Below are 27,595 nucleotides of genomic sequence, written 5' to 3' on the forward strand. Positions count from 1 at the left end.
TTAATGCTATTGGTTCCCCAAGGTTATTTTCTCTTATCATTTCAAAACTGCATATATATCGAGTTAGCATGAAACAAAACTTTAATATTTGGCTCTTACAAGACCTTTTATCAACAGTAAGAGGGAGGGAAGGAATCTTATGATTCCAATCGACCCAATGTAACGAGTTAGTTACCCAGATCCCAGTTCCACTACATTTCTTCCACCACACTGGAAAAAACGGACTACAGAGAAATCTAGCACCTCTGAGCAGTTTCAATCATGCCATAAAAAAGCAGGCACTGTTGAGACACGTATTTCTCCATTTAACCAGGTCTCTTCCTACCCTTTTGGGGGCACCCTTGCCTGCTGATAAAGACATTGCGTAAACTTCAACCCTTCTCCTCCCCGTTTCTGTCTGGCCCACGCAAGCAGGGGCATCACACAATTCCTGGCCCCGAGTTTGGGCATTGCCCTATCCCAGGCTAGCGACCAGCGCTAAGCACAGCAGCCCCCACCTTCAGAAGCTCGACGGTGTGCTGACTCGACCACCTGCGCAGGCCTGCCTCAACCAGCCCTCACGTGGCCGCGCGGGCCCAATCACCGAGGCCCACGCTTTCCAGACGGCCGCATGCGCTCATAGAGCCGGAGCTCGCGCGGCGCCCCGCCCAGGCCGTACGGTGCTTCCGCTTTAATCCTCCCATGAGGTCCAGGTCGCCGGAGTAGCGGGTTCCTACCAAGCGTTGTTTCGGAACTCGGCCTCGGAAGCATGCCCTGATTGGCTTGCTCTGGAGGCGGGGACAGGACTCATTTGAGTCTAGGACCACTTCCTGAGGCGCGAGGCAGGAAGTTATCTGGTCTCTCTGGAGTCCTGTGGAGAAAGTGCTGTCTGCTGCAGTGGTGGCGGTGAGAACTGGAGGTGGGTCGGGAGACTGGCCGTTCGGTCTCGCCGCAGCCAAGGGCCCGTTTCCATCGTAGCACCACGGCCCTCTCCTCCAGCCCCGAGCCCGGCGCGGCTGCCCGGGGGGCTCTTTCAGGCTCCTTGACGCGGCTCCAAGAGGCGCCTATCTGGGCATCGCCTGGGCCTCCAGCCAGGGGACTGACTCCCGGCTTCAGCTCTCCGGGCCACTGTAAGAAGTGCCCTTATCACCCCTCGCCCTGTCCTCCTCCTCCCTGAACCATCGAGACCCTGGTCCAGAGCGATAGCCTTGGACCTGGGACTGGACGGATCCAAGACGCTCAGCCCCGGCACTCCACAGACGGGGCTCTGCATCGTCTCTGATATGTCACCCACCATCTCCCACAAGGACAACAGTCGGCAACGACGACCAGGGACTTTCAACCACTCTCTGGATATGAAGAGCGGTCCTCTGCCGCCAGGCGGCTGGGATGACAGTCACCAGGAATTGGTGGGCGGGGAAGGGGACAAAGAAGCTCTGCGGGATACCGGCACTGGTGACTTCTCAAAAGCCCCACGGAGTTGCCGGGCCGAATTAAGCAGCATTCTGCTGTTGCTTTTTCTTTACGTGCTTCAGGGCATTCCACTGGGCCTGGCGGGAAGCATCCCACTCATTTTGCAGAGCAAAAATGTTAGCTATACAGATCAAGCTTTCTTCAGTTTCGTCTTTTGGCCCTTCAGTCTCAAATTGCTCTGGGCCCCGTTGGTTGATGCAGTTTACTTTAGGAACTTTGGTCGTCGCAAATCTTGGCTTGTCCCTACACAGTATATACTGGGACTGTTCATGATATATTTATCCACTCAAGTGGACCGATTGCTCGGGAACACTGATGGTAGAACCCCCGATGTGATTGCTCTCACTGTGACATTCTTTTTGTTTGAATTCCTGGCCGCCACTCAGGACATCGCTGTGGATGGTTGGGCGTTAACAATGTTATCCCGGGAAAACGTGGGTTATGCTTCTACTTGCAATTCAGTGGGCCAGACAGCGGGCTACTTTTTGGGCAATGTTTTGTTTTTGGCCCTTGAATCTGCGGACTTTTGTAACAAATATTTGCGGTTTCAGCCTCAACCCAGGGGAATCGTTACTCTCTCAGGTAGTGTATTTCAACTATTATGCGGTTAGGTTTATTTTACGTTTATGAATCCTTTTGACAGAGTGTGTGACGTTGGAGGCAATCTCATAATTTAATTTGCTGGAAATTATTTTGAGGGAGATTATCCGAGGTTAAGTTTTCTGCTAAAATGAGCTTCAGCCAGAATGAGTACAGGAGAGCACGCATAATTGATGAGTACCCTGCAATGAGCAGGGAGAGGCAGCTCATCGGATAACATTGTTGTGTAATGGCAAACAAAACTCTCAGTCTAGGGAGCTGTTGATATTTGCTTAATACATAGATGCACATTTTTTAAAAGTCTGACTAGTGTGAAGCAATGAATCCAACCTGAATCCTGTGGCTTACATTTTCCTTTTACTGGATTGAGATTTCTAGTTCCATGCTTTCTGGTTCATTTCTGCCTCTGCTGATAATACCAAGAGTCCTAGCCTTCTGGTGAATAGAATAGGGTTAATTTATTCAGCATTAATGAGTTGGCCGAGTGACAGAGTTCTAAGGGCCTCCTATGAATAAAGCAGAGTCCAACCCACAAGTAATGGGAGAAATGAACATTTATGGGGAGCTCAGGGTTGTTAGTTTGTGAGAGTCAGGCTTCACACTGCAGATAACATTTGACCTTGCTGAATTATAAAATTCCATGAAGTGGGTAAGTGGAATTCCAGAAAGCACAACACCAGGTGAAAGTGCACTGAAGCTGCAAAGTACAAAAAGGTACAGGACAGTACCTACCGTGTTCAGAGTGCCTGAAGCAGTAATGTGGGGACCGGGTTTGGGAAATAGTGATGAAAGAAAAGTTGTGACCCAATTAGTAAGATTTTCTTGAATTGCTGTGAGAAAGAGTTTGAAGTTTATCTGGTAAGCAATTTTGTGTAAGTTCTATAAAATTTCCCCTTTTTCTGAATAAGTAAAATACATGTCCTTGGAAGGTTTTCTGAATTTTTGTTTTTTTAAGCTTTCCTAACAATTAGGAAACAGAAGTAAAATTAACAATATCAGGAATAACCAACATGAGGAAAATGGTAGAATCTTCATTTTGATAATGATGATGAATTTAAGTGATTCTCTTGAAATGTAAGCAGTTCAACTTTCTCTCATCTTCCCAGTACTAGCTTGGGGATTCCAGACAGAGTAAATGTCAGGGGTAGTTGTGTAGTGAGGGAAGTATAAGGATTATATAATAATATTTGGGGAGTGTGGAGGACGGAGGGATTCACAACTGCACTACTCATCTCTTGAATCTTACCTCCTCCGTACCCCTACTCCCTGTAAGAGATCCCCTTTTCTACCTCCTCAAACTGCTAGTGAGCTACTATTACTGATGAAATGATAATTATACTTTTCCTTAATTGGTTTGGGGCCGAAAATGGTTGAGAGATACTGCTTTGCATTTAAACAGATTGGTCTTGAAGTGTTCTGGGGTCCCACTCCTGCTCTATGGATAATTCTCTGCCTAGAAATATTTTGTGAATGCATCGTATTAGCACCTCATTGCTTTTTACGCATTTTTTCATTTTGTACTGGAACTGTTCATGTCACCAGGAAGGACTAATGAAATGGTGTATTACTTAACATGGGAAAGCCTCAGAAGAGATGTCAAGATTTAAGAGGTTGTGGAAACTAAATTACTAACTAGGTAAATTAGAGCTTTCTCTAAGTACAGGAGTGATTGATAAAACATTCCACAGAATGCCATTATGCATTCAGGAGCCATGTTAATTATATCCTTTCTTAGCCACAACTGTTCCCCAATGGGAAGATCAAAATTGTGCCGCATTGGATTTTTATTTACACTGATTTGTTATTTTGAATAGCTGTTTGTTCTGTGGAATTTGAACTTTGTTTATAGGAAATGTAAAAATAGCTTAGTATTTAATTTTTTCTGTGTGTAGTTTTTAGTTCAAACATTTTAGTAAGTTAAGAGTTGAAGAGTTTTCATTCTCTTCTTTATGATTGTACATATCATATTTATAGCTTCGATCTTTCTGGAACTTAGTAGCAGTATAACAAAAAAAAGAAAGAAAGAAAGAAAACAGCGGTTTTTAGGAATTTTAAGAGCACAGAAAGAATGATGAAATAAAATTACTTAGGTAACAAAAGAAGAGCCAAAACACTGAGGCAGATGTTTAGAAAATCAGAAAATTAAAAGCCTAATTATGAATTATAAATATGAATTATGATGTATTTTAGAATTGTAAAATATATTCTCTGATTAACACTTTGTTTTGAGTTACAGATAAATAGAAATGGAATATATTGAGAAAAGACAGTTTTTGCCATTTACAAAGCAGTAATCTAAATAATAAATTTAGAACATGAAGGATAAGATGGGAAAAATCCCTTAGAAACAAAACCTTGATTGTGCTGAGATTGGCTTTTTGGTGCTTCAGGGATCCAAGGCAGTCCTGAACTCAGAAGGGAGCTTTTTCTGTCCTGCCCCCTTTGGTTTTCAAGGATCTTTAGGAGCAAAAAGAGACAACCTTTTGAGCTGCAAGAGATGATGAAAGTAACCCAGAAGAACACAGATATTAGAACATAGTTTTATGACTTGGAAAGATAATATATTCCTTCTTTTTTTTTTATAATTTAGATTCTGATTTGTATTTTTGGGAGCTGATTTTTTTTTAATTGAGGTAAAATTGGTATATAACAGTATTAGTTTCAGGTGTACAACATAATTCAGTTTTTGTGTACAATACAAAGTGGTCACCACAGTAAGTCTAGTTACCATCTCAATTCATTCTTTTCTTTTTTAAAGATTTTATTTATTTATTTAGAGAGAGCGAGCGAGCGTGCACACACACAGGCTGGGGGAGGGGGGCAGAGGGAGAGGGAGAGAGAGAATCTCAAGCAGATTCCCCACTGAGTGTGAAGCCTATCATGGGGCTTGATCCGATGACCCCAAGATCATAACCCAAGCCAAATCAAGAGTCGGACACCCAACCAACTGAGCCACCCAAGTGCCCCAACCATCTCAGTTCATTCTTACAGATGAAGAAACTGAGGTCAGCTGCCTAGTTGGAGGTAGAGATACAGGATTTCCCCCACTATCTGAATGTAGATCATTCTTAGAAAACTTGTAAGCTAAAATGGCATAAAGCAAAGAGTATCCACACTTTATTTTACAAAAGACCCACTGGTATCTTTCTAACAGTTGCTAGGAAACTAGGAAAAACCTCAGGGAAAACCTTGAAACCTAAATATAATTTGTGCTGATTGGGCTTTTCTACCAGAGAAAAGTAGCACTCTAACTGCTGATGTCTAAAAACATCAGCCCACTTCTGGAAGGCCTAATGGCATAGAAATGACAAAAAAAATTTTGTTTTGTTTTTTAAGTGACCTGTGGCATTTATTCACTCAGTGCCTGTTTGGTGCTAGCCATGTGATAGGTGTTAAAATTTGAGAATTCTCTGCTCCAAAGGAATTTATAATGGTACTTTGCAAACCAAAGTGATGGACTGGGTAGGTGGACAGTGTAAATGAATCAAGTGAGTTGGTACAGGACTGTAGGGTTTGGAGGGGACAGTAGTGACCTGAAAAACTCATGCCCATCTGAAGGTGGGGAGCTTCAATTTTCAATAAATTGTTGTCTTGTGGCAGTGGGATCTTAGGATTGCTGAATCTTATCGGTATTCAAGAGAAGCTAAAGCTTCCTTCTCTGTTTATTTTATAATTTTAAAAACATTTATTAGACTCATATGAAATATGTCTTTAGTCTAGATCCAATCTGTGAACTGGTAATTGAGGCCTACTCCTCTAGAAGCAGTGATAACAATAATGAATAGAAGAAGTGATTGGGATAAGGACCAGGGTATTTGGGTTGGGGCAGGTTAGATTTGATACTGGACAAGAGCGCTAAACATATTAGAGCTTAAGAATTAGTTTGTCATATAGATAGGCATGAACATATAAGAGTCAATGAGAAAAAAGTATTTTGAAAAAAACTGATGGTGAAAGAAAAGCTAATCAAACTGGCAATGAATACAGTTAAAACAGTATTTGTAAGATATTCTTAGAACTAGGAAGAGAACAGGACCAATTAATTCTTACTTCGTGACAAATTTCTTTGTCGTGCTTTCTGAAGCAGGACTCAATATATTTTGCGTGACCAGAAATGCTATTTAGAATGTGGCCAGGACTAATTGACCCATTTCTAGATAGACCAGTTACTTTTAAATAGACTGTAATACATTTTTTAGCATGTACATCTAGACTTAAAACATTCTCCTGCATTCTCAGAAGGTAAAATTATAGAGGTAAAATTATAACAGATGGGAAATTGCTAGAGATTGGATGAGGGGAAGGTGAGTTTAAGTGGATGATAGCATGAGGGAGTTTTGGGGAGTGATGGAACCATTCTGTATCTTGATTATGGTGGTGATGATTTGAAATTTATACATGTGTTAAAGTTCACAGAACTGTAAACCAAAAAAAAAATTAGTTTTACTGTATAATAATTTTAAGAGTTTTTTTTTTTTTAAGATTTTATTTATTTATTTGACAGAGACACAGCAAGAGAGGGAACCACAAGCAAGGGGAGTGGGAGAAGGAGAAGCAGGCCTCCTGCTGAGCAGGGAGCCCGATGCAGACAGAGAGAGATATAGCCAGAGAGGGAACACAAGCAGGGGGAGTGGGAGAGGGAGAAGCAGACTCCCCGCTGAGCAGGGAGCCCGATGCGGGGCTCGATCCCAGGACCCTGGGATCATGACCTGAGCCGAAGGCAGACACTTAACGACTGAGGCACCCAGGTGCCCCTAGGAGTCTTTATAAAAATAAAAAAAAACTAATCCATTACCTTAAAAGCGAATCTCTGGGTAAATATCATACAAAGTATGTGATATAAAAATCCTTGAATTTAGCTATCTTTTTACCTTGAATGGGACAGGTTCATAAATCTGGTGGATCTTACATCTCCATACACACAAATGGAGCAAATTTGAACTTATTTTCAAATATTGGGACCCTAGTAGTAAAGTGAGATAAGTGGAGGAATACTGGGGCTAGTAGATTCAGGAAGGATTAGATATTAAAAACTGGAGCCTACACTCCAGAAAAGAAGGTCTTAAATCCTTTTTTTCTTTTTAAAACAAAGCAAAGGAGAAATGGTACTAAGTGCTTTCTTTGCCCAGTAAGCAACTGTGAGATTGCTTTTTTTTGGGAAAAGTCAACTTATAAAATATACTCTAAACCAAAAAATTATTTGATTTTATTTGGCATATGTTTTACTTGGAATTTCACTTCTGTTTTTATTAAAATTTATGTACAGGCCAATTGAATTAGCCTTTATTATAAATTTATCAATGATAGAATTATAGAACCTCTCTAATTATAGGCAGTCTCCTACTTTGATTTATAGTGTTCCTGAAAACTATAATTTGAGAAAGCGAAATAGAATTACCTTATAAAAGGAGATGTTCTGTTCCTAGAAAATTAGAAATAAAGAATATAAAACCTCTGATTTCACCTATTTTTTAAAGAAACAATCTTGGATAAATCTGGTATTTTATACATGTTCTTTATATATTTTTTTAAAGATAATATTTTTAAGTAATTTCTACACCCAGTGTAGGACTCAAACTCACAACCCTGAGGTGAAGAGTCACATGCTCTACTGACTGAGCCAGCCGGGTGCCCCATATGTGTTCTTTAATTTCATTCTTTTAAAAAAATTACTTCATATTTTTTAATTTGGGGTTTATATTTTACATTGTATATACTGTATTAGTATAGGAGGTCATAAGTATATAATTTATACATGAGTGTGCATGCTATAACTTTTTTATGGATGGGGTGCACATTCAAAAAGCAAGATGTTAGTTCTCTTCCACCATTTCTATTCCTTGGTTTAGTGTTGTCTAAGAATTTTTTTTCTTTTTTTAATTTCATTCTTTCCCCTCACTTTTGAACACAGTCCTTGCTGGCTGAAGTCCAGTGGTGATCAATTAAAGCTACAGAATGGGTGATTTCAACTGACCTAAAGATTTCTATCTTTTTTGGTTGCTTTATATTATCTTACATTTGAGACCTACATTTCTTATTCCTAGCACGTTTTAGAATTTTTGTGTTCTAAAAAAAAAAAAAAAAAACTTGTGCATTTTTAAATTTCCCATTAATTTTTTTTAACTTTTTATTTTAAAATAATTATAGATTCACAGTAGGGCAGAGAAATGTTTAGTGAAATCCCATGCACCCTTCCCCAGGCTCCTCCACTGTTAACCTCTTACATAAGTATAGTTCAATCTCAAAACCAAGAAATTGACATTGGTACAATTCATACTGTTATTCAGATTTCACCAATTATACATGTACTCATTTGTGTTTGTGTGTGTGTGTGCGTGTGAGTAGCTGTATGTAATTTCATCACATGTGTAGCCTTGTATAATCACCATCACCACAATGATGATACTCAACTGTACCATCACCACAAGACTCCTTTTTTTTGTTGTTGCCTGTTTATAGCTATACCCATTTCCTCCTCTCCATCCCTAGCCCCTGGCAGCTACTAGTCTGTTTACCATCTTTATAATTACGTTATTTCAGAAATGTTAACAGGAATGAAATCATGCATATGTACCCTTTGGGGATTAGCTCTTTTCAGTTAGCATAATTTCTTTGAGGTTCATCCAGGTTTGTTGCATCTATCAATGATTTCTTGCTTTTTATTGCTGAGAAGTATTCCATTTCTTACACATACCATGGTTTATTTCACCACTCTTCCACTGAAGGGGATCTGAGTAGTTTCCAGGTTTTGGCTATTTTTATGTGAAAATAAGTCTTCATTTCTTTGAGATGAATGCCCAAGTTATGCAAAGGCTGGGTTCTGGTAAGTCCATTTTAAAAAGGAACTGCCAAACTTTTTTCCAGAATGGAATGAATATACCATTTTATCTTCCTATCAGAAATATATGGGGGCTCCTGGGTGGCTCAGTTGGTTAAGCGACTGCCTTCAGCTCAGGTCATGATCCTGGAGTCCCGGGATCGAGTCCCGCATCGGGCTCCCTGCTCAGCAGGGAGTCTGCTTCTCCCTCTGACCCTCCTCCCTCTCATGCTCTCTGTCTCTCATTCTCTCTGTCTCAAATAAATAATAAAATCTTTAAAAAAAAAAAAAGAAATATATGAATGATCCAGTTTCTCTGCATCCTTGTCAGCATTTGATGTTATCATTATTTTTCATGTTAGCTCTTCTGATGTACTCTTCATCTTCATGTGGTAGTTTGGAGTGTACATTGTCTGCTGTTTGATAAAAGTCTAAATTCAGCTTACAAAAAATGATTTAGTGGTGTCAGGATATAGGTTATATAAAAGCTGAATGCAAGAACCTATCATAGCATCAGAGTAGAGATATATATGTTTAATATTTTAATTAAAATCCATTTTAGGATTTTGTGCCTTGTCAGAACATATTTTTAAAAATTAAGAGTGATTTACTTCCATCCATTCAGTGATAGAGGCGCAGAGTTAGCATGAGGTGAGAGCATTAAATCTGTTGGCTTCTCAACGTCGCATCTTGGACTGAGTTTGAGCCCAAATTTTGGGACAAAATGGTCCTTAATAGTAAGATAGCTGCTTAATCCAATCCTTGATTGCAGAAACAATCTCTTCCACCCCAGAGGAAAACCTAACATTGTTGGAGTTAATGAAAAGGTATGTGATCGCAAACATGGCTTTATCTTCCTAAGGGATTAGGAAGATTTCAAAATTTGCTTTGTATTTACTTGATTTTTGCATTATATGCTATCTTTTAACATCCTAATCCCCAGATCAGATATGACTATATATATTGTATAGTCAAATAGCATTTTCTGTGAGGGCTGTACAACAGCATGGATATTTTGAGTAAATGCTTCAGAGAGAGATTTGTGGCACAGAAAAGTCTGTTTCTTTTAAGAGTCAGCCAGTGACCCAGGGCCAGTTACACTATTTCTAGTTCAGTTTCCTCCACTGTGAAAGTGAGAGTCTCAGACTGGATGGTGGGTGTCTAAAGTCCCTTCATGCTCTAACTTGTGAAATAGATTGCTGTGCCAAAAGCAAGATGGCGAAAGGAAGACCTGACATTTAGAACAAACTGGAAGTTTGCTTCCCTGTCTCTGACTTCTGAAAAACTAAAGTTCATTTCCATAGTGTGAGAGTGCCAGGGAGAGAGAATTTGTTCTGAGCCAAGGATATCAGACAGTGCTTCTTAAATCTTCTGTCTTTTCTGATGGTGGCAGAGAGTGAACCTACACCTAGTCCCAAGGGTCTGAGGACCTAGTCCAAAGCCTTAAAAGCATGAAAGCTTTTTGAAGTCTGATGTTTTATCTTTAAAAATTCTTGGAAATTTTGCCTTCCCTGTAATGTATATTTTTTTTCATTAAAAAGGCTTCCCTCTAAACTATTGAATAAAATGAACTCTTTAAGAAGATGTGCCATGTTTATTTATCCTATTTGTTTGCATACCCTTTGCCATACTACCATATGGGGAGATGGAAGTGGGGAAGGGGAGTACAAGTATGCTGAAGTATCTGTGTTCCAGACTTTGTGTGGTTGGAGCTAAAATGGGTATCTTCTCAGGCATATCTGGTTGATAGGAAAGAGAGCCTACTTGCTGTAGATAGGTATATCTGAGCATCTTGGTAGTAAAATGGAAAACATTATTGCTTTAGGATCAGATCCGAGTTTAGACCCACCTCTGGCATTTTCTGAAGTGTAATACTGTTTTACTGTGTGTAAAGTAGGAATAATAATACTTGTCTTGGAGAGTGAAATTTATTGCACTGTCCTGTGTTTTGCTTTGGCATGATAGGCACTCAGGTGCTAGCTATTATATCCTTCTTGGTTACTGGTGAATTGGCACATGCTCTTAAATTTTGCATTCATGGGGGCACTAGATAAGATCTAGTAGCCACTTATGAATATTTAGTTTGACCTATGGTCTTTGACTAAAAATCATGTTTGTGAAACTTGCACATCAGCTTTGACATCTTAACTATATATATGTATACACACACACACACATATACACACATATACACACACACACACATCATATTGCTTTTACAGATGAAACACATAAATCAAAATTAACCAAAATGTTAGTAGTGAAATACTTAGATCATTTTTGGTAACAATATCTTTAAAATGGTTGGTATATCAGACTATGGATGTTCTCTAGCATCAAAGCAGTGTTAATAAATAATAACCAGAGTCTAATGATTATTACTGTTTATGGTAATTGTGTTCATAAAACTTAATATATTTTCTGCAGTGGCTAAGCCTCTTTTTCTGAGTTATTAGCTTCATTCTTCTTTCTGTGTGGGCTATTGGGAAAGCCTTTGAATTAGGGCTCTGAAGTGATGCATTGTCACTCCTTCCTTCTTTTATGTGTACTGTTAACTTTATCCAAAGAGCACAAAGAAATTAGAAATAATCTTATCTGCAAACAGTATTGAAACCTGTTTAACTTGTTCTTACATTTTTCTCCTGGTATTGGAGTTTAGATTCTAGATGAAGATTTTGTTCATGAAAATTGGGAAAATATACTAAGCAAACTTAAAGATGTTTTACTTAGTGAACTGGATCTGAAGTAGTATATAACTTAAAATAAAAAAACTTTAATTTTCACTTAATGTTTAATTAGAGACCATTAATTGAAATTTCTAGTGACAGTGAAAGTAGCATAGTTTTTTTTTTCAGGGTTTCTTTAGTTCCTTTTTTTTTTTTTTAAGTAGGCTCTATGCCCAGTGTGGAGCCCAAGCTGGAGCTTAAACTCAAGACCCTGAGATCAAGACCTGAGTTGAGATCAGGAGTCAGACTCCTAACTGACTGAGCCACCCAGGTGCCCCTCAGGATTTCTTACATCTCTAATTTAAACCAAATGATGAACAAAAATTTTCTGAATGAGAATATTGTAAATGAAATACTGTAAACAAGTCATTATTTGTCACATTTCACTGTGACAACCCAAACAGTACTCTTCACTGAAACAACCCAAACAGTACTCTTCACAGAATTAATAATGCAAAAATAATGAAAAGTAGCCTCATTTAAAAGAATAATCTTAAATTGTTGTTCATTCCTTTTGAACCAGATTGCAAAACACTACATTAACATAAAGTAGAAATTGTTATTTTGATGAACCTTTTTTTTTTTTTTAAGATTTTATTTATTTATTTGACAGAGAGACAAAGCGAGAGAAGGAACACAAGCAGGGGGAGTTGGAGAGGGAGAAGCAGGCTTCCCGCTGACCAGGGAAGCCCCATGAGGGGCTGGATCCCAGGACCCTGGAATCATGACCTGAGCCGAAGGCAGACGCTTAACGACTGAGCCACCTAGGAGCCCCTATTTTGATGAACCTTAAGCATAAGACTTGTATATATTACTGCATTTTTTGAAACAGATACCTTTGTGTTTAAGAATGTTTCATATGGGGGCGCCTGGGTGGCTCAGTCGGTTAAGCGACTGCCTTCGGCTCAGGTCATGATCCTGGAGTCCTGGAATCGAGTCCCGCATCGGGCTCCCTGCTCGGCAGGGAGTCTGCTTCGTCCTCTGACCCTATCCCCTCTCATGTGTTCTCTCTCTCTCATTTCTCTCTCTCAAATAAATAAATAAAATCTTTAAAAAAAAAAAAAGAATGTTTCATATGAGTTTTTCTTTTCATAACTACAATTAATATAAAAATAAAAATAAAATTATGGATTTCTCATGGTGGAGAAAAGAAATCACTGCAGAATACAAATTTCCATATGTGTTTAAAGACTTTGAGCTTCTTTAATTTGCATAATTTGAATAGCAGAGACTTGGTTTTGGTTAGGCTTGTGAAGACTAATTAGCCAATACGAGTAGATTCTTATTTCAACATTAACTTAAAAAAATCATTATATAGGCAGTATGAAATAACGGAAAGAATATGAAACCCAAATTCAGAAGAGTTAGGTTCAAATTCTGCCTCTTAATTATTTGTTCTTTGACAAAGATTTAAATATTCTGAGCTTCTTTTCCTTATGTCTACTTTCATAGCAATAATACCTGCTTTGCCTGTTTCACATGTTTGCTATGAAAATCCAATGAGATAACACAAAAAAAAGAAGCATTAAAACAGTAAGATGAGGGGCATCTGGCTGGTTCATTTGGTAGAGCACGCAACTCTTGATCTTGGGGTTGTAAGTTCAAGCCCCATGTTGGGTGTAGAGATTACTTAAAAATAAAATCTTAAAAAAAAAGGTAGGGTGAAATTGGTCTAAACAAATAATTCCATATACCTCCATCGAAAGTGAGATTCAATTCTAGAATGTTAGAACTAGCAAGCATCTGGGATTTTCTAGCCAAGTCCTCTTATTTTACAGGTGAAGAAACTAAGACAGGGTTATCCAATAAGCTTTGTAGTGGCAAACTAAGATGTATTTCTCAGGGTGGTTAAGGAGATACAGGCTTTGAAATTAGTTGTATAAAGGTGTGAAATCACAATTTTACCATTGACTTAGAATAGCTTCAGGCAATGTAACCTAAGCCTATTTCTTTATCTGTAAATTGGGGTTTACTATTAACCTAATCTATTGGATTGTTGTAGTAAAGGAGATATGCATATGCAAAATGCTTAGCACACTTATGAACATGATATACACCTAATAAGTGGAGCCTCTAATATTACTATTATTTTTAATTATTGCACAGAATCTTTCAGAACATTATTCACTCCCTGTGCTTAATTTGTTCAAAAAAAAAAAGGCTAATGTCCAAGCTCTCTTTCACTGAAACAACCCAAACAGTACTCTTCGTGTGTCCCCATTGTGCATGTACAAGTATGAGGAAATTCCTTCTGTGTCACACTATTGAAGGCTATTCTAAACAGATTAAAAACATTAAAAAGCTTAAAAATAAAAAGTTGGAAGATCTAATATAAATGAGCATCTGTTTGTTGTCTAAGTGATAATTTAATAAAGAACTGAAATAGCTTATGCGCTTAAGAAGTATGACTGATGGAGAAGAGCATGTGACTCCTGATCTAAGGGTTGTGAGTTTGAGTCCTACATTGGGTGTGGAGATTACTTAAGTAAATAAATAAACAAACTAACTTAAAAAAAAAAAGTATGACTGATAGATCTTATGGGATATGAAAGTCATCAGTCACCCTTAGCACTTTCCTTGAAGAAAATGACACAACAGACTTGTTTCATTCAGCCCACAAATGTCTGTATTCCTTTTCTTTTTCCTTGTTAAATATCCTTGTCTATTTTGGTCTATGTAATATATGTTCAACAGAGGCAGGACTGTCTTGTTCATCTAGTATGCTTGGTATGTTGCCTTGAACATGATAGGCACCTAAGTGTTGATCTTTTAACAGATTTAGTGGAAGAAAAGTTGTATACAAAATTAAGTATCCATGCAGATATGTCATTTCAAAAGTTAGTTATAGATGTTAACATTTTTAATTTCAGATTTCCTTTTTTTCTGGGGAACTGTATTTTTGATAACAACAACTCTAGTTGCCCTTCTGAAAAAAGAAAACAAAGAAGTATCAGTAGGAAAAGAAGAAACCCAAGGGATCACAGATACTTACAAGTTGCTTTTTGCAATTATAAAAATGCCAGCAGTTCTGACATTTTGCCTTCTGATTCTAACTGCAAAGGTAAGATATTTATAAAACAAATGTACCACCCTGTTATAATTACCAATATCATGGAATACTTCCATTGCCTTTTCATATCATAAGTCCCTTTCCACTACTATTAGAATGTAACAATAAAAAACAGTATTTTCTGTTTATTAAATTTGTTTTAAAAGGTGTGATAATTTCAAAGTAACCGAAATGTCTTGGAATCTTGAAAAGAATTAAGCAAATTTGAAGTACTTCTAATAAATGTGAAATTTTACTTAATGATATTAATGCTTGGGATGGAAATGAATGCCTTGAAAAAAACAGCTCTGTACTGTTATAATGAGTGTACATTTAATGTCAGAGGTATCATAATTATTTACTTAGAAAGTGATTTACAGACATATGGAAATATTTAAGTTTTAGAAGTCTATTTAAAAGTCAGTTGACTTATTTTTTTTTTAATGTTGGAAGGAAATATACCATAAATAAATGGGGATTTTGGTAACTTTTATTCTTTATGTTTTCTGTATTAAGATGTCCTAGTTTAAAAAAAAAAGTCCTAATTCTATAGTACAAAAACATTTCAAAGATACTATGCTAGAGGAAAGGTAAGTTTATTTCAGTATAGAAAGAGATTGCTAGTGTTGGAATTAGTATTCCTAAAATCTAAAATCTGGGGGCACCTGGGTGGCTCAGTGGGTTAAGTGTCTGCCTTCAGCTCAGGTCATGATCCCAGCAGGGAGCCTGCTCCTCCCTCTCCCTCTGCCTTTCTGCCTACTTGTGATCTCTCTCTCTGTCAAATAAATAAATAAAATCTTTTTAAAAAAATCTAAAATCCGTTATAGGAGTTTCATATTATAGCTCTAAAGCTATCTTTATAAATACTCTACAGCTGTCTTTACCCTGAAGTAAAAATTGGTAAAAATTATAGCCTCATTGTTTTTTTGTTTTTTTTACGAGCCTCATTGTTTTTGAAATAGTGAATTTTTTTCCTCTCTAATGATAGGGTTACATTTTAAGGAAACATTGGGAAGGTTAAACTTAAGAAACTTAAGATTCAACTTTAGGAAATAATGAAAGGTTCAAGGAAGAGAGTAATATTCTCTAATTACATCATTTAGAGGTAATCATTGGTAACACTTTTGGTATATTTCCTTCCAGCCTTCTTTTTCCCCTTTGTGTGTGCCTGTTACGTGTGTGTGAGTGTGTGTATACACACTTTATATATATAAATATAATTAATAAGTTATAGTCAACAAATTAATATTAATACTATATATTTACATACAGATATGCATGTAAATAAAAGTGGAATTGAATCATACCATATATAATTTAATCTCATTTTTGTCTTATTACTCCATATTCCTTATCATTAAATAATTTCTGGAAACATACTTTTTAGGGGCGCCTGGGTGGCTCAGTCAGTTAAGTGCCCAACTCTTGATTTCACCTCAGGTCTCCATCTCAGGGTCGTGAGTTCAAGTCCCACATTGGGCTCCACACTGGGAGAGGAGCCTACTTAAAAAAGAAAAGATACTTTAATAGCTATGTAATTGTCAGTGTATAGATTTGCTATAATTTACTCATTTTTCTATTGTATATTTGCTTATGTTTTTTAATTATAAAACTGCACTAGTGAATATTTTTGTGTATTTCCTTTCAATAGATTCTTAAGTAGGCAATTAGTGGGTCAGTGAATATGATTGCCAAACTGCTTTTTAAAAGATTACAATTATACTGTTGATAGCAATGTATAAGGAGGTGCTTCAGTTACAGAATCTAGAATCTTGTGTTCCCCTTTTAAAGTAAATCTTGCCAAAAGTAACATCTCTCCTAACTTTTAATGTCATAGATTAGTTTTCTCTACTGTTTTTTTTTTTTAAGATTTTATTTATTCATTTGAGACACAGAGATAGAGAGAGAGAGAGAGCATGAGCCGGGAGAGTGGCAGAGAGAGAGAGGAAGAAGCAGGCTCCCCGCCGAGCCAGGAGCCCGATGTGGGGCTCCATCCCAGGACCCTGGGATCATGACCCGAGCCAAAGGCAGACGCTTAACCATCTGAGCCACCCAGGCGCCCCTTTACTTTTGAGTTTTGTAATAAATGGAATATCCAGTATGCATTTTTATGTCTGGCTCTTGTATTCTTTCACTTAATATTATATTTGTATAATTTATCCATATTGTTACTTACAGCAATAGTTTGTTCATCTCATTGCTTATAATATTCCACTGTATATACATATGCTATAATTTATCCATTCTATCAACAAATGTTTAGTTATTTCTACTTTTGGACTATTATGAATAGTACTTCTATGAATATTCATGTACATTACTTTTGGTGAACATGAATGCACATTTCTGATGGGAAGAGAATTGCGGGTCATAAGAAATGTTTTATTAGATACTGCCACACAGTTTTTCAAAAATGGTTGTTTCCCTTTTCCCTACTGCCGACAGTGTAAGAGAGTTCCAATTGCTTCACAGCCTTGAAAGACATATATTGTCCTTTCAAATTTAGCCTTTCTGGTGGGTGTGTAGTGGCATCTCATTGTGGTTATAATTTGCATGTCCGTGATGATTAAAGTGGTTGAGCATCTTTTCTTATGGTTTTTGGCCGTTTAAATATGCAGAGCTGCCTTTTTTTTTAATTTGTAGAATTTTTATATATCCTGGCTGTTTTGTGTCTACAAATATCTCCTACTATGGCACTTTTAAGATCAAGTAAATGTTGAAGTAAGTTTGTATATTTAAGTTTTACAAAGAGAATGGGTGAAATAGTGAAATTCTTCTGTGGATTTAAGTAAAATATCATTGGCCTTTAATTTTTCTATGGTAATAGGGGCGCCTGGGTGGCTCAGTCGTTAAGCATCTGCCTTCAGCTCAGGTCATGATCCCAGGGTCCTAGGATAGAGCCCCGCATCAGTTGTTTTCACTGAGTATTGTCAGTAGACCATAGGACAAAGTATGCCTTCTGTAACTTGATTGTTGTACTAGGTAGAGTAAATAATTTACTTGTAACTACCGTAAATCAATAATGAGATTGAGGTTCTTGGAGAACTTACATATGCTTGAGGAAAATATTTTGTAAATCACAAATTAAAGTTTTGTTTTGTTTTTTTTTTATATTGCAGATTGGTTTTTCAGCAGCAGATGCAGTAACAGGACTGAAATTGGTAGAAGAGGGAGTACCCAAAGAACATTTAGCCTTATTGGCAGTTCCAATGGTTCCTTTGCAGATAATATTGCCTCTGATTATCAGCAAATACACTGCAGGTCCCCAGCCACTAAACATATTTTACAAAGCCATGCCCTACAGGTAAAAATGAAATAAAACCTTACTAAATAAGAAAGGTTAAATGAGGAACATTCATCAGTATCACTAATAACTGTATGTAAAGTATATATGGAAAAAGACTTGAAAAGCATCTTTAGCTTCAGCATCATTTATATGCACTTTTATCTCTTTTTAACCTCCTAACAGGTTTTAAATAACAGGCTACTTTCACATAGTAGGCATACAGATTTCTGTTTTTGTTGTTATTTTTTAACCTAAAATGGACGTCAACTCCATGTTTCTTTCTTTTTCTATAGATTATTGCTTGGATTAGAATATGCTCTACTAGTTTGGTGGACTCCCAAAGTAGAACATCAAGGAGGATTCCCTATATATTACTATATTATAGTGCTGCTGAGTTATGCGTTACATCAGGTAAGCTTGCTGTGGTTTTCTCAGAAGTAAACTTTTATTTTTGGAAAATAAAGAAGACATTTTTCTACAGTTGCCTTGAAATAATGATAATAAATTTTAAGACTTAAACATGAGTCTGACACTGAAGAAATTATTTGACAATGAACTTTAAACATTGTGGCTTTTGATTTATTGAGCTCTATTCGTAGAGAGTTTCTTCATTTCATTTATTTTGTTCATTCAACCAGTATTTGTTATATACAGAATTAATTCCAAAGCTAGTAATTCTACCCTTCCTAAGTATTCCTCAGTCCATCCCTAGACTTGGGTTCTTTATATCTTCTATTCCAGATGCGTTTTCTTTCTGAAAGTCTTGAAAAATAATGATGGCGGGCACCTGGGTGGCCCAGTTGTTTAAGCGTCTGCCTTCGGCTCAGGTCAGGATCCCAGGGTCCCAGGATCGAGCCCCACATCGGGCTCTCTGCTCAGCAGAAAGCCTGCTTCTCCCTCTCCCACTCCCCCTGCTTGTGTTCCCTCTCTCTCTGTGTCTCTCTCTCTGTCAAGTAAATAAAATCTTTAAAAAAAAAAAAAAGAAAGAAAAATAATGGTGGCTACTGGGCGACAGATCCCAGGTTTTTGGTTTCAATTCTGTACTGAAAGTTAAGACTTACTCTTTGTGATTTTGAAAATTGTGTGTTAATCTGCTTTCTCTTTCTTTATTAGCTATGTTTGTAATCCCTCACCTAAGCTGCTGTTGCAGAATGGGGTTGTGTTCTGGGGGCAAGTGATTTCAAGTAAACTTGTAGACACCCAGCAGTAAACTTTGGGACTTGAGTGCAGTTATTACAAATGTGTATCTAAGTGTCACTTTGGATTTTTCTATGGAACATAGTTTAAACTTATAATTACAAACTCCTCACTTGTTTTTAACTGAAACCTAAAAATGTGGCTACCAAGTAATCTCAATAATTTTTTACATACAGTTATATCATTTGGGAGAACTCCATAATGGATCTGTCCAACTAACTATATTTAAAGAAGTGCTTTAACTTAATAAATGTTTCGTTATCTGTGTAAGTAAAAGAAAACTACAGTGTAGTAGTCCAAAAATCGTTTGTTTGGCTTTGGAATTGATTAGAAAATTTTCTAAAGTGTAGCTGTTGATGCTCAGACAGCCAGATGTTTTCTGGGAAAAACTGTACAAGGCCAAGTAAATTTGAGAAATGATACCTAACATAACCCTTCTTTATGTAGCATCTTAGTCATCAACAAATACTAATTGGACACCTGTTCCATGCCAGAAACCATTCTAAGCGCTAAAATAGAACTAAATAAATCATGCCAAAATCCCTGTCCTTAAGGAGTTAATATCCTAAAGGCTTTCAGAGGCCTACAGTGAAAGGGACCTGTTTATTATTTTGTGTAACTTAGTGTTTCTCAGTCTTTTTTGACTCTGGAATACCTTTTTCTATGAACGCCCCATGGAACAGTATTCAAAGGAAAGCGATTTTGGAAACATGGTTTGTTTCCATGTTTCTAAATGGAGAGTTAATTCTTGCCTCTTAAGGAGATTTTTCTGTGTAGTTTGTCTCATAAATTTTGAAATGTTATCATTTTTCTGTATATGTAAAAGAAAAAATACATATACTTACATATTCATTCACAAATATATATACACACAGGATGTATTTAGGGACAATACAAATATGGGGTTTTGCTAATTGCTGTATGCATCCTTCAGTGCCACCCTGTTTGTCATTTTCTCTATTGAGCTTTCTTTGACTACTTACTGTAGAATTAATCTCTCATTTATTTAGATTCCAGTGGCATAATGTGTGTACTTCTACTTTCAATACTTACTGCATTTCATCGTAATTATTTATTCCTTATTTTCCCAGCCTAGAATAAGTTCTTCAAGGGTACATAGAGAATGTGTCTTTTTTTTTTTTTTAAAAGATTTTATTTATTTATTTGACAGAGAGAGAGACGCAGCGAGAGAGGGAACACAAGCAGGGGGAGTGGGAGAGGGAGAAGCAGGCTTCCCGCTGAGCTGGGAGCCCCATGCGGGGCTCGATCCCAGGACCCTGGGATCATGACCTGAGCCGAAGGTAGACGTTTAACAATTGAGCCACCCAAGCGCCCCGAGACTATGTCTTATTCATCTTTTTATTGCCATGATCTGTCCTGGCCTATAGTAGGTGCTCAATATATCTTTGTTGACTTGAGTTTAATAAGGGTCATGAAAATTAATTTTCAGATTTATGATTTTGGTTTTTTAAGTCAGACTCTTTTTTATAAGGTCTAATTATGGTAAAGGTGTTTTATATTTTCCTTTTAGGTTACATTGTACAGCATGTATGTTTCCATAATGGCTTTCAATGCAAAGGTTAGTGATCCTCTTATTGGAGGAACATATATGACCCTTTTAAATACTGTGTCCAATCTGGGAGGAAACTGGCCTTCTACAGTAGCTCTTTGGCTAGTAGATCCCCTCACAGTGAAAGAGTGTGTAGGAGCATCAAACCAGAATTGTCGAACACCTGATGCTGTTGAGGTAAGTATGTTGTAATTTGATTTATTTTTTATGATTTTTTAAAGATTCCACCTATTTATTTGGGAGAGAGAGAGCACGAGCAGGGTGAGGGGCAGAGGGAGAAGCAGAGCAGGGAGCCCAATGCAGGGCGCGATCCCGGGATCATGACCCCAGCCGAAGGCAGACGCCCAACCAACTGAGCCACCCAGGCACCCCAGTAGGTTGTAATTTTAGATAACGTTAAGCTAGTATTAAGATATCAATTTTCAGGGATGTCTGGGTGGCTCAGTTGGTTAAGCATCTGCCTTCAGCTCAGGGCATGTTCCCAGGGCCCTGGGATCGAGTCCCACATCAGGCTCCTTGCTTAGCGGGGGCCTGTTTCTCCCTCTGCCTGCCGCTGCCCCTGCTCCTGCTCTCTCTCTCTTTCTCTGACAAATAAATAAATAAAATCTTAAAAAAGAAAAAAAGATACTAATTTTCAGGGGAACCTGGCTGGCTCAGTCTGTGGAGCATGCCACTCTCGATCTTGGGGTTGTATGTTTGAGACCCACAATGGGTGTGGAAATTACTTAAAAAAATAAAATCTTAAAAAAAAAGAAAGATTAATTTTCTTATTTTGCCTCTAGAAGTACTGTATCTTTTTAAAAAATCATATCTGCCCATAGTTTCTTCTTCTTTTTTTTAAGATTTTATTTATTTGACAGAGAGAGAGCACAAGCAGGGGGAGCAGGAGAGGGAGAAGCAGGCTTCCCACTGAGCAGGGAGCCCATTGCGGGGCTCCATCCCAGAACCCTGGGATCATGACCTGAGCCGAAGGCAGACGCTTAACCAACTGAGCCACCCAGGTGCCCCCTATAGTTTCTAGTGTAGAAATCTCTGTTTGGTTTTTTTTTTCCTATCAGAACTGAGGGTTATAACACTTAAATCAGTAAGAGTAGCTCACTTGAAGATGCTTCTCAGCAAGGAAAGAGCAGTCTCTCTCCCCTTTACCTTGAGGATCCTATACAGTACGCACTTAATAAGTGCATAATTAACAGCTAAGTTTTATAATGATAAAAAAGGGAAGTTCCATTGACTATGTAACAATTGTAGCTAAACCTGAATGGTTAGCAGTCTATTGTTAAATTATTTCAAATTAACATTAGCCCACTTCTAGAGTAGATTCATTGGAAATTTCTACACATTTCCCAAATATGAAAAGCTATATCTTCTTTTTTTTTTTTTGAAGATTTTATTTATTTATTTGACAGAGAGAGACACAGCGAGAGAGGGAACACGAGCACGGGGAGTGGGAGGGGGAGAAGCAGGCTTCCCGCGGAGCAGGGCGCCCGCCCGATGCGGGGGCTTGATCCCAGGACCCTGGGATCATGACCTGAGCTGAAGGCAGATGCTCAACGACTGAGCCACCCAGGCGCCCCTAAAAGCTATATATTCAAAATGGAAAATGAGTATTGTTTACAGCAAGAGCTGAAAAATATTTTTAATCCTGTTAGTAGCATTAGAGAGATTAAGACATATTAGCATATTCACCATTGGAAATGAACAAAATGATGAAATGATTTAACAAAAATACATTTTGAAGGGAGCCTGGTTGGTTCAGTCATTAGACCCTATGACGCTTGATCTCTTGGTCTCTGGGTTGTGAGTTCAAGACCCATGCTGGATTACTTAAAAAAAAAAAAAAATAATAATAATAATAATAAAAATACCTTCCAAAAATATTTTTTTATTAATCCCTTAAATTACAAAGTAAAAACGTCTAAATTGCTGAATACTTCCGTTTTGAAATTGTGAAATATTTATTATAATTTTACTTTTACAGCTTTGCAAAAAGCTTGGTGGCTCATGTGTTACGGCGCTGGATGGTTATTATGTAGAATCCATCATTTGTGTTTTTATTGGATTTGGTTGGTGGTTCTTTCTTGGTCCAAAATTGAAAAAATTACAGGATGAAGGACCATCTTCATGGAAGTGCAAAAGAAGCAACTAATGCATTCACTACTGGACATTCTAGGAAGGTAACTGTAGTTTCATTTTAATTCAGACAGCTATGATAATCAGTGCACGGGAGTATAAAATAATATTTTAAACAAGGAAGTTACTAATATAAAATGCCAAATGATTAAAAAATAGAGACTCTCTGTATAGTTGATTATATTTTCCTTGCCTTGTCAGTGTATTTGAAGTTTACTTAAGTTCAGGAAATTGGTTCTTAAAACAAGTTTTCTGGCCTTGTTATTTGATTTATATCTTTTTAATTTACTGACCAAAGTATGTTTTAACCTGCAGTGCAGTAGTCATGGGCGGTAACCATGCAGTCAAGTATTGTTATCAGTACCTATCACTGAGCTGTATTTAAAATTTTAGTACAATATATTAAGTGGAACAGAGCTTGATATTCAGGTGCTAATTACAACTAGTCTGGCCTTGTTGGCAGTTAAATCTTATTTTGAATTGCAAATTGGTTAAATTCTATGTGGAATTTGCTGAGAAGAGAATGCAGACTACTGAAATGCCATTTTAGTTGTTATTTTTCTGACCATAACCACATTGTACTAATGAATCTGTGTTAAGAAGACTATTTTAAATGTATTTCCTGCTTTTGTAAGCATTAAAGATTTTTAAGAAGATTATTCAAACTATTTTTTTATAAAATGAAAGCTATGATTTTTAGTTTAATGATTCCCCTGTCCCCCTTTTTTGGAAGATATTCTGATTCCTTGTTAACTTTTACCCTAAAACTTACATGTGTTTTTGTCATAAGTGCTTCATGGCATACAGACAGCTCATGAAGGGATCTAATTTAGTGTTGTGTGTATGTTCATGGCAAAGTTTTGAAAATAAAAAATGTTTTTCTTCAAGCAGTTTTTTTTATTACTGAGAGAAAAAAACAGTAAAGCTTTTCGATTAAATAAAATCTAAATGATTAATACCATAATTTTAAAGACTAATGCTTAGAGAGAGAGACAAAGACATTTTGTGCCTTTGACAAGTTAAATTATGTTGTGGAAGAATGTTTCTTAATTAAGCACTTTACTAGTGAGAAAAGATCTCACAGTTACTTTATATGAAATCCCACTTATTAAAACATAACGTTCTGTTTGTAAACTGTAATGTCTGGTAGAGGATTGATATCCCAGGAAAATTAAACTTTTGAATACATTAGCAATTCCCAACATATTATGTACACCCAGTAATAAGGTTCTTTGCATATTTTGTGTTGTGTATTACTCTGACTCTTTAGGGATTATGTAAGTCATTCCAAAGTTATAGAAAAAGAAAGATTAAGTTGAGTCTGACTTATTTTTATCCTGTGGGAAAACATATACTAATTTTTGATTTTGTTAATTTTATAACATAGGTGGAATTTTAGAGTGGGGTTTTATATAAGTAATGGAGGATAAAATGGGTGGGAGAAAATGGCACTCAGCATCTGAAGATAGAGGCAGTTCTCTAGAACTCATGCATTGCCATTGGAAAGCCTGTGTTGGGCATCGATGTCAGATTCTGAAGAATCACCTGGAAAATCATCCTAGAAACAAGGAAGCTACACCAAACCATAGTCTCCCATACTTTGTCACATGGGTTGTCCATTATCATGTATTATAATCAAAATGTTTACTTGAATAAAGAAAAAAACCCACTTACTCTCATATGTGAAATGTATTTTGCTTTTTAAATTTTGGATTAAGAAGGTGACATTGCCATAATTACCTTTTGTTTCTTACCCATTCATATTAAAAATTTACATACTTTCAAATATACTTTGAAGTCAACAAATCTTTAATGACTTGAAGTATTAAAATATATTGTAAGCCTTTAACTATAAGGTAAAAGCCATTATTAATTGCATTTGCTCTTGAAATGAACATTTAGTTCATTTTGAATTCTAGTCCTTTGGTTATTTGGGTACACGCTTGTAACACATACCAAAAATGACTTCTTAATAGCTATGTGCAACTATATTGCATACATTGATTACTGATGGCATCTTACAAATGATCTACCTGAATCTGAGGATCTGTTCATGGTATATCAGTAGTACTAGAAAATACTACCTTTTTTGCATATGTTTTTCTTTACTGATAGATCCTGATAAACTCTGCCCTCAAGTATGAACGTTAACTCCTCCAGTTAATGTATTATACATTTACTAGCTAATATTCTTATAAATCTTACAATCTTACAAAAGATTAGCTAAGACTAAAACCAAAAATTCCTTCCTTTGTAAATATTTTAATTTTGCCTGATCAATCATAAAAAAAATTTGTTCAATACCTAAAATAGATTCCTCTATTTTTTTTTAATATTAAAACTTTGAGATACAAATCTACTGTTTGATTTCATCTCTTTATTACAAGGATTTTTATCCTAAACAGGTGTCAGTGGGGCCTTGAAACCCCTGAATTGCTAGCAAAACTGGACATGTAATTATTTGTCTTTCTGGAGAGAGCTCTTGTTAAAATCGTAAATGGTCTGTGATCCAAAAAAGTGTAAAAGCCATGACCTTATTGAATGTGGGCTCTGAATTGTAAACATAACTTTGAAATAATAATTGTGAAACTAATTGTTTAAAGCATCCTAAAAACAATGTTAAAAGAAAAATCTTATGATGAAAACTGGAAAATGTCTGCATTTGTAGTGGTGAACTTGAACCTTGAACGGATTAGAGCAGGTAAGACATTACTGGTAGGGGAGAGTTATAAGGGTGAGTTCTGTCCCAAAAAAGAAATATCTTAGTCATTTAGTACTTTTTTCCTATTAATAATTTCTATTTTGTCCTGTTAACAGAAACCCAAAAAAGTATGTTGTTTTATATTAAATGGTTGAGCTCATTATTTAATATAACAGAAGACCAGGCTTGTTTTTATATTTTGGGGGATCATCTTTTTTCATGTGGTTGAAAGAATGAATAAAACTGTATGACACAGACCCTGCTAAAACTAAAGAACCAATTTGTTGGGGACATTCCATGCATATTTCCAAAATGTATTTTACCTTAGTATTAGAGAAAGAAAATAAGTTTTAAGAAATGATTCCATTATAGCTAGGATTAATATATTTAATAGCCATTTTCATTACAGGAGGAAAGGTGGCAATAGTGCGTTGTACTACTGAGACTTCTTTTAACCAATGTCTTTGGTAGATAGCAAGGCGTAATTAATTGATTTTTCTCTTAGCAGATTTAAAATACCTATTATAGACCTTATTTCTTTTTCCACTACAGCTTAATCTCTGCCTGATTTGACAGTGCCAAATTTTTAATGTAATCGCTATTTAATTTGGGACTGGGAGCCTTTTCATTTCCTACCTGTCAAAACTGCTATTAGAATCTTCGTTTTACTCCTTTAAATTGTTGGCAAGGTAAATCGGCACGGAAAACTTATATTTTTTCCTGGAATTCTGTTTTGGTAGAGGAAAGTCCTGATCAGGATGGAATAGTTAATGTGCAGGGCTCATGCCCTCTCCTTAAGTGAATAGAAACATTTTTTTATTTATCAGATTATAAATATTGCTTTTAAGGAAGGTTTTTTTTTTTTTATGGAGTGGCAGATATTTTATAGGAGGAAATAGTTTTATGTAGCAAATGGAAAATTTTATGATTAATTATAATTTCTCTTTTAAAGAATTTGTCAGGTATATAATTTAAAAGATATTAAAACAGCAATATTTGCATAGTTTATATGAAGTCTTGAAGCATTGAGAAAAGGTTGCTACATTTTAATAGTTTTTTATTGGCAATATATAGAAACAACTTTTTATAACAGTTTTGTGTGAAGAGTAACAAATAGCATGACTGAAATGAACAAGGTACTGGTATAATTCTTAGGGAATTATAAATCTCTCAGATCTAGTACTCTAGTCAATTACAATTAATCAGTCACTATTGTAAAATATAAAAATTAAAGACTATCCTTACTTTCATCAAAATGACCTTATATGTTGGAGAAAGTTTACTTTTTATAGCCTTATAATTAATGAAACTGAAATTTTTATCACATGCATCTATAAAATTAGGAAAATATAAAATCGGGGCAAAAATCTGATATTTTAAAAAGTTAGTTTGGCATATTTGGTAAATTGATAGATTACCACTGTCAAGTTATATCAGTGAATCTAGATCTATTGTCCTCCGATACTGCTTTAGGTAAGAATTAGTGTAAAATTGAAAAAATACGCAGTGTTAAAAGTTGTCATTGTTGGGGTCTTTATGAAATCACTGCATCCATGTACAGTTTTGAATTAAAAATGCACAACACAAAATAATTTATCATTTTTGAAAGATCTAACATTAGCTTTGATAGTTTAGCATTATTTAAGTGTTTTAGTATATGTGAAATGTTTATGTGGTTAATTTATTTTCAAATGTTAATAATATTAAATATTTATGCAATGTCTAAATATTTGGAGTATATTTGAAATAAATTCTCCAGATTTTTGCATAAAGGATTATTTAAGTGCTCAAAATGATTGTTTCACAATTGATCTCTAAAAAATAAAATATTGACAAAATATACTTGTTTTCATGTTTATTAAGTACTAGCCAAATTTACCTGCAAATGATTCATGTTAAAATTATACTAGATTGACATTATATAATTAAAAGCAAGGTAATTTCAAGAGGTGTACACTTACCACCAAACCGTTGTTGTTTTTTTTTTTTAAATGAAGCCAGCCTGAATCATTGTATCTTCCATTAGTAACCTGGGTAAAAGGGAGAATAGATGGAGGCATAACACTG

The 27,595-nt window shown here is 36.2% G+C and overlaps 1 protein-coding gene across 3 annotated transcripts; it reads left to right on the plus strand.

The window, feature by feature from the left end:
* Positions 1-848: 848 nt before the first annotated feature.
* On the plus strand, positions 849-25,146 carry SLC33A1 (solute carrier family 33 member 1). 3 transcript variants are annotated; one of them, XM_021702551.2, is made up of 7 exons: positions 849-2,034; positions 14,466-14,656; positions 17,764-17,948; positions 18,224-18,341; positions 20,659-20,874; positions 22,676-22,871; positions 24,215-24,232. In XM_021702551.2, exons 1-6 carry the CDS (start codon positions 1,263-1,265, stop codon positions 22,841-22,843), a joined length of 1,650 nt encoding a protein of 549 aa, XP_021558226.1. In that variant the 5' UTR covers positions 849-1,262; the 3' UTR covers positions 22,844-22,871; positions 24,215-24,232. The 3 variants fall into 3 exon arrangements, with proteins under 3 accessions (XP_021558226.1, XP_021558225.1, XP_044771044.1); XM_021702550.2 differs by having other exon boundaries at positions 22,676-25,146; XM_044915109.1 differs by lacking the exons at positions 14,466-14,656; positions 18,224-18,341 and having other exon boundaries at positions 22,676-25,146.
* Positions 25,147-27,595: the final 2,449 nt, after the last annotated feature.

Source organism: Neomonachus schauinslandi, chromosome 1, assembly GCF_002201575.2.
Source record: "Neomonachus schauinslandi chromosome 1, ASM220157v2, whole genome shotgun sequence".
Classification (NCBI taxonomy): domain Eukaryota; kingdom Metazoa; phylum Chordata; class Mammalia; order Carnivora; family Phocidae; genus Neomonachus; species Neomonachus schauinslandi.

What these genes read in the sequence shown, in the direction of transcription:
- SLC33A1 (XM_021702550.2), top strand. Translation starts at nt 1,263, where the DNA reads ATGTCACCCACCATCTCCCACAAGGACAACAGTCGGCAACGACGACCA. An exon ending in TTCTGATTCTAACTGCAAAG is followed by an intron (nt 14,657 to 17,763) that starts GTAAGATATTTA and finishes TTTATATTGCAG; the next exon opens with ATTGGTTTTTCAGCAGCAGA. An exon ending in GAACACCTGATGCTGTTGAG is followed by an intron (nt 20,875 to 22,675) that starts GTAAGTATGTTG and finishes TTACTTTTACAG; the next exon opens with CTTTGCAAAAAGCTTGGTGG.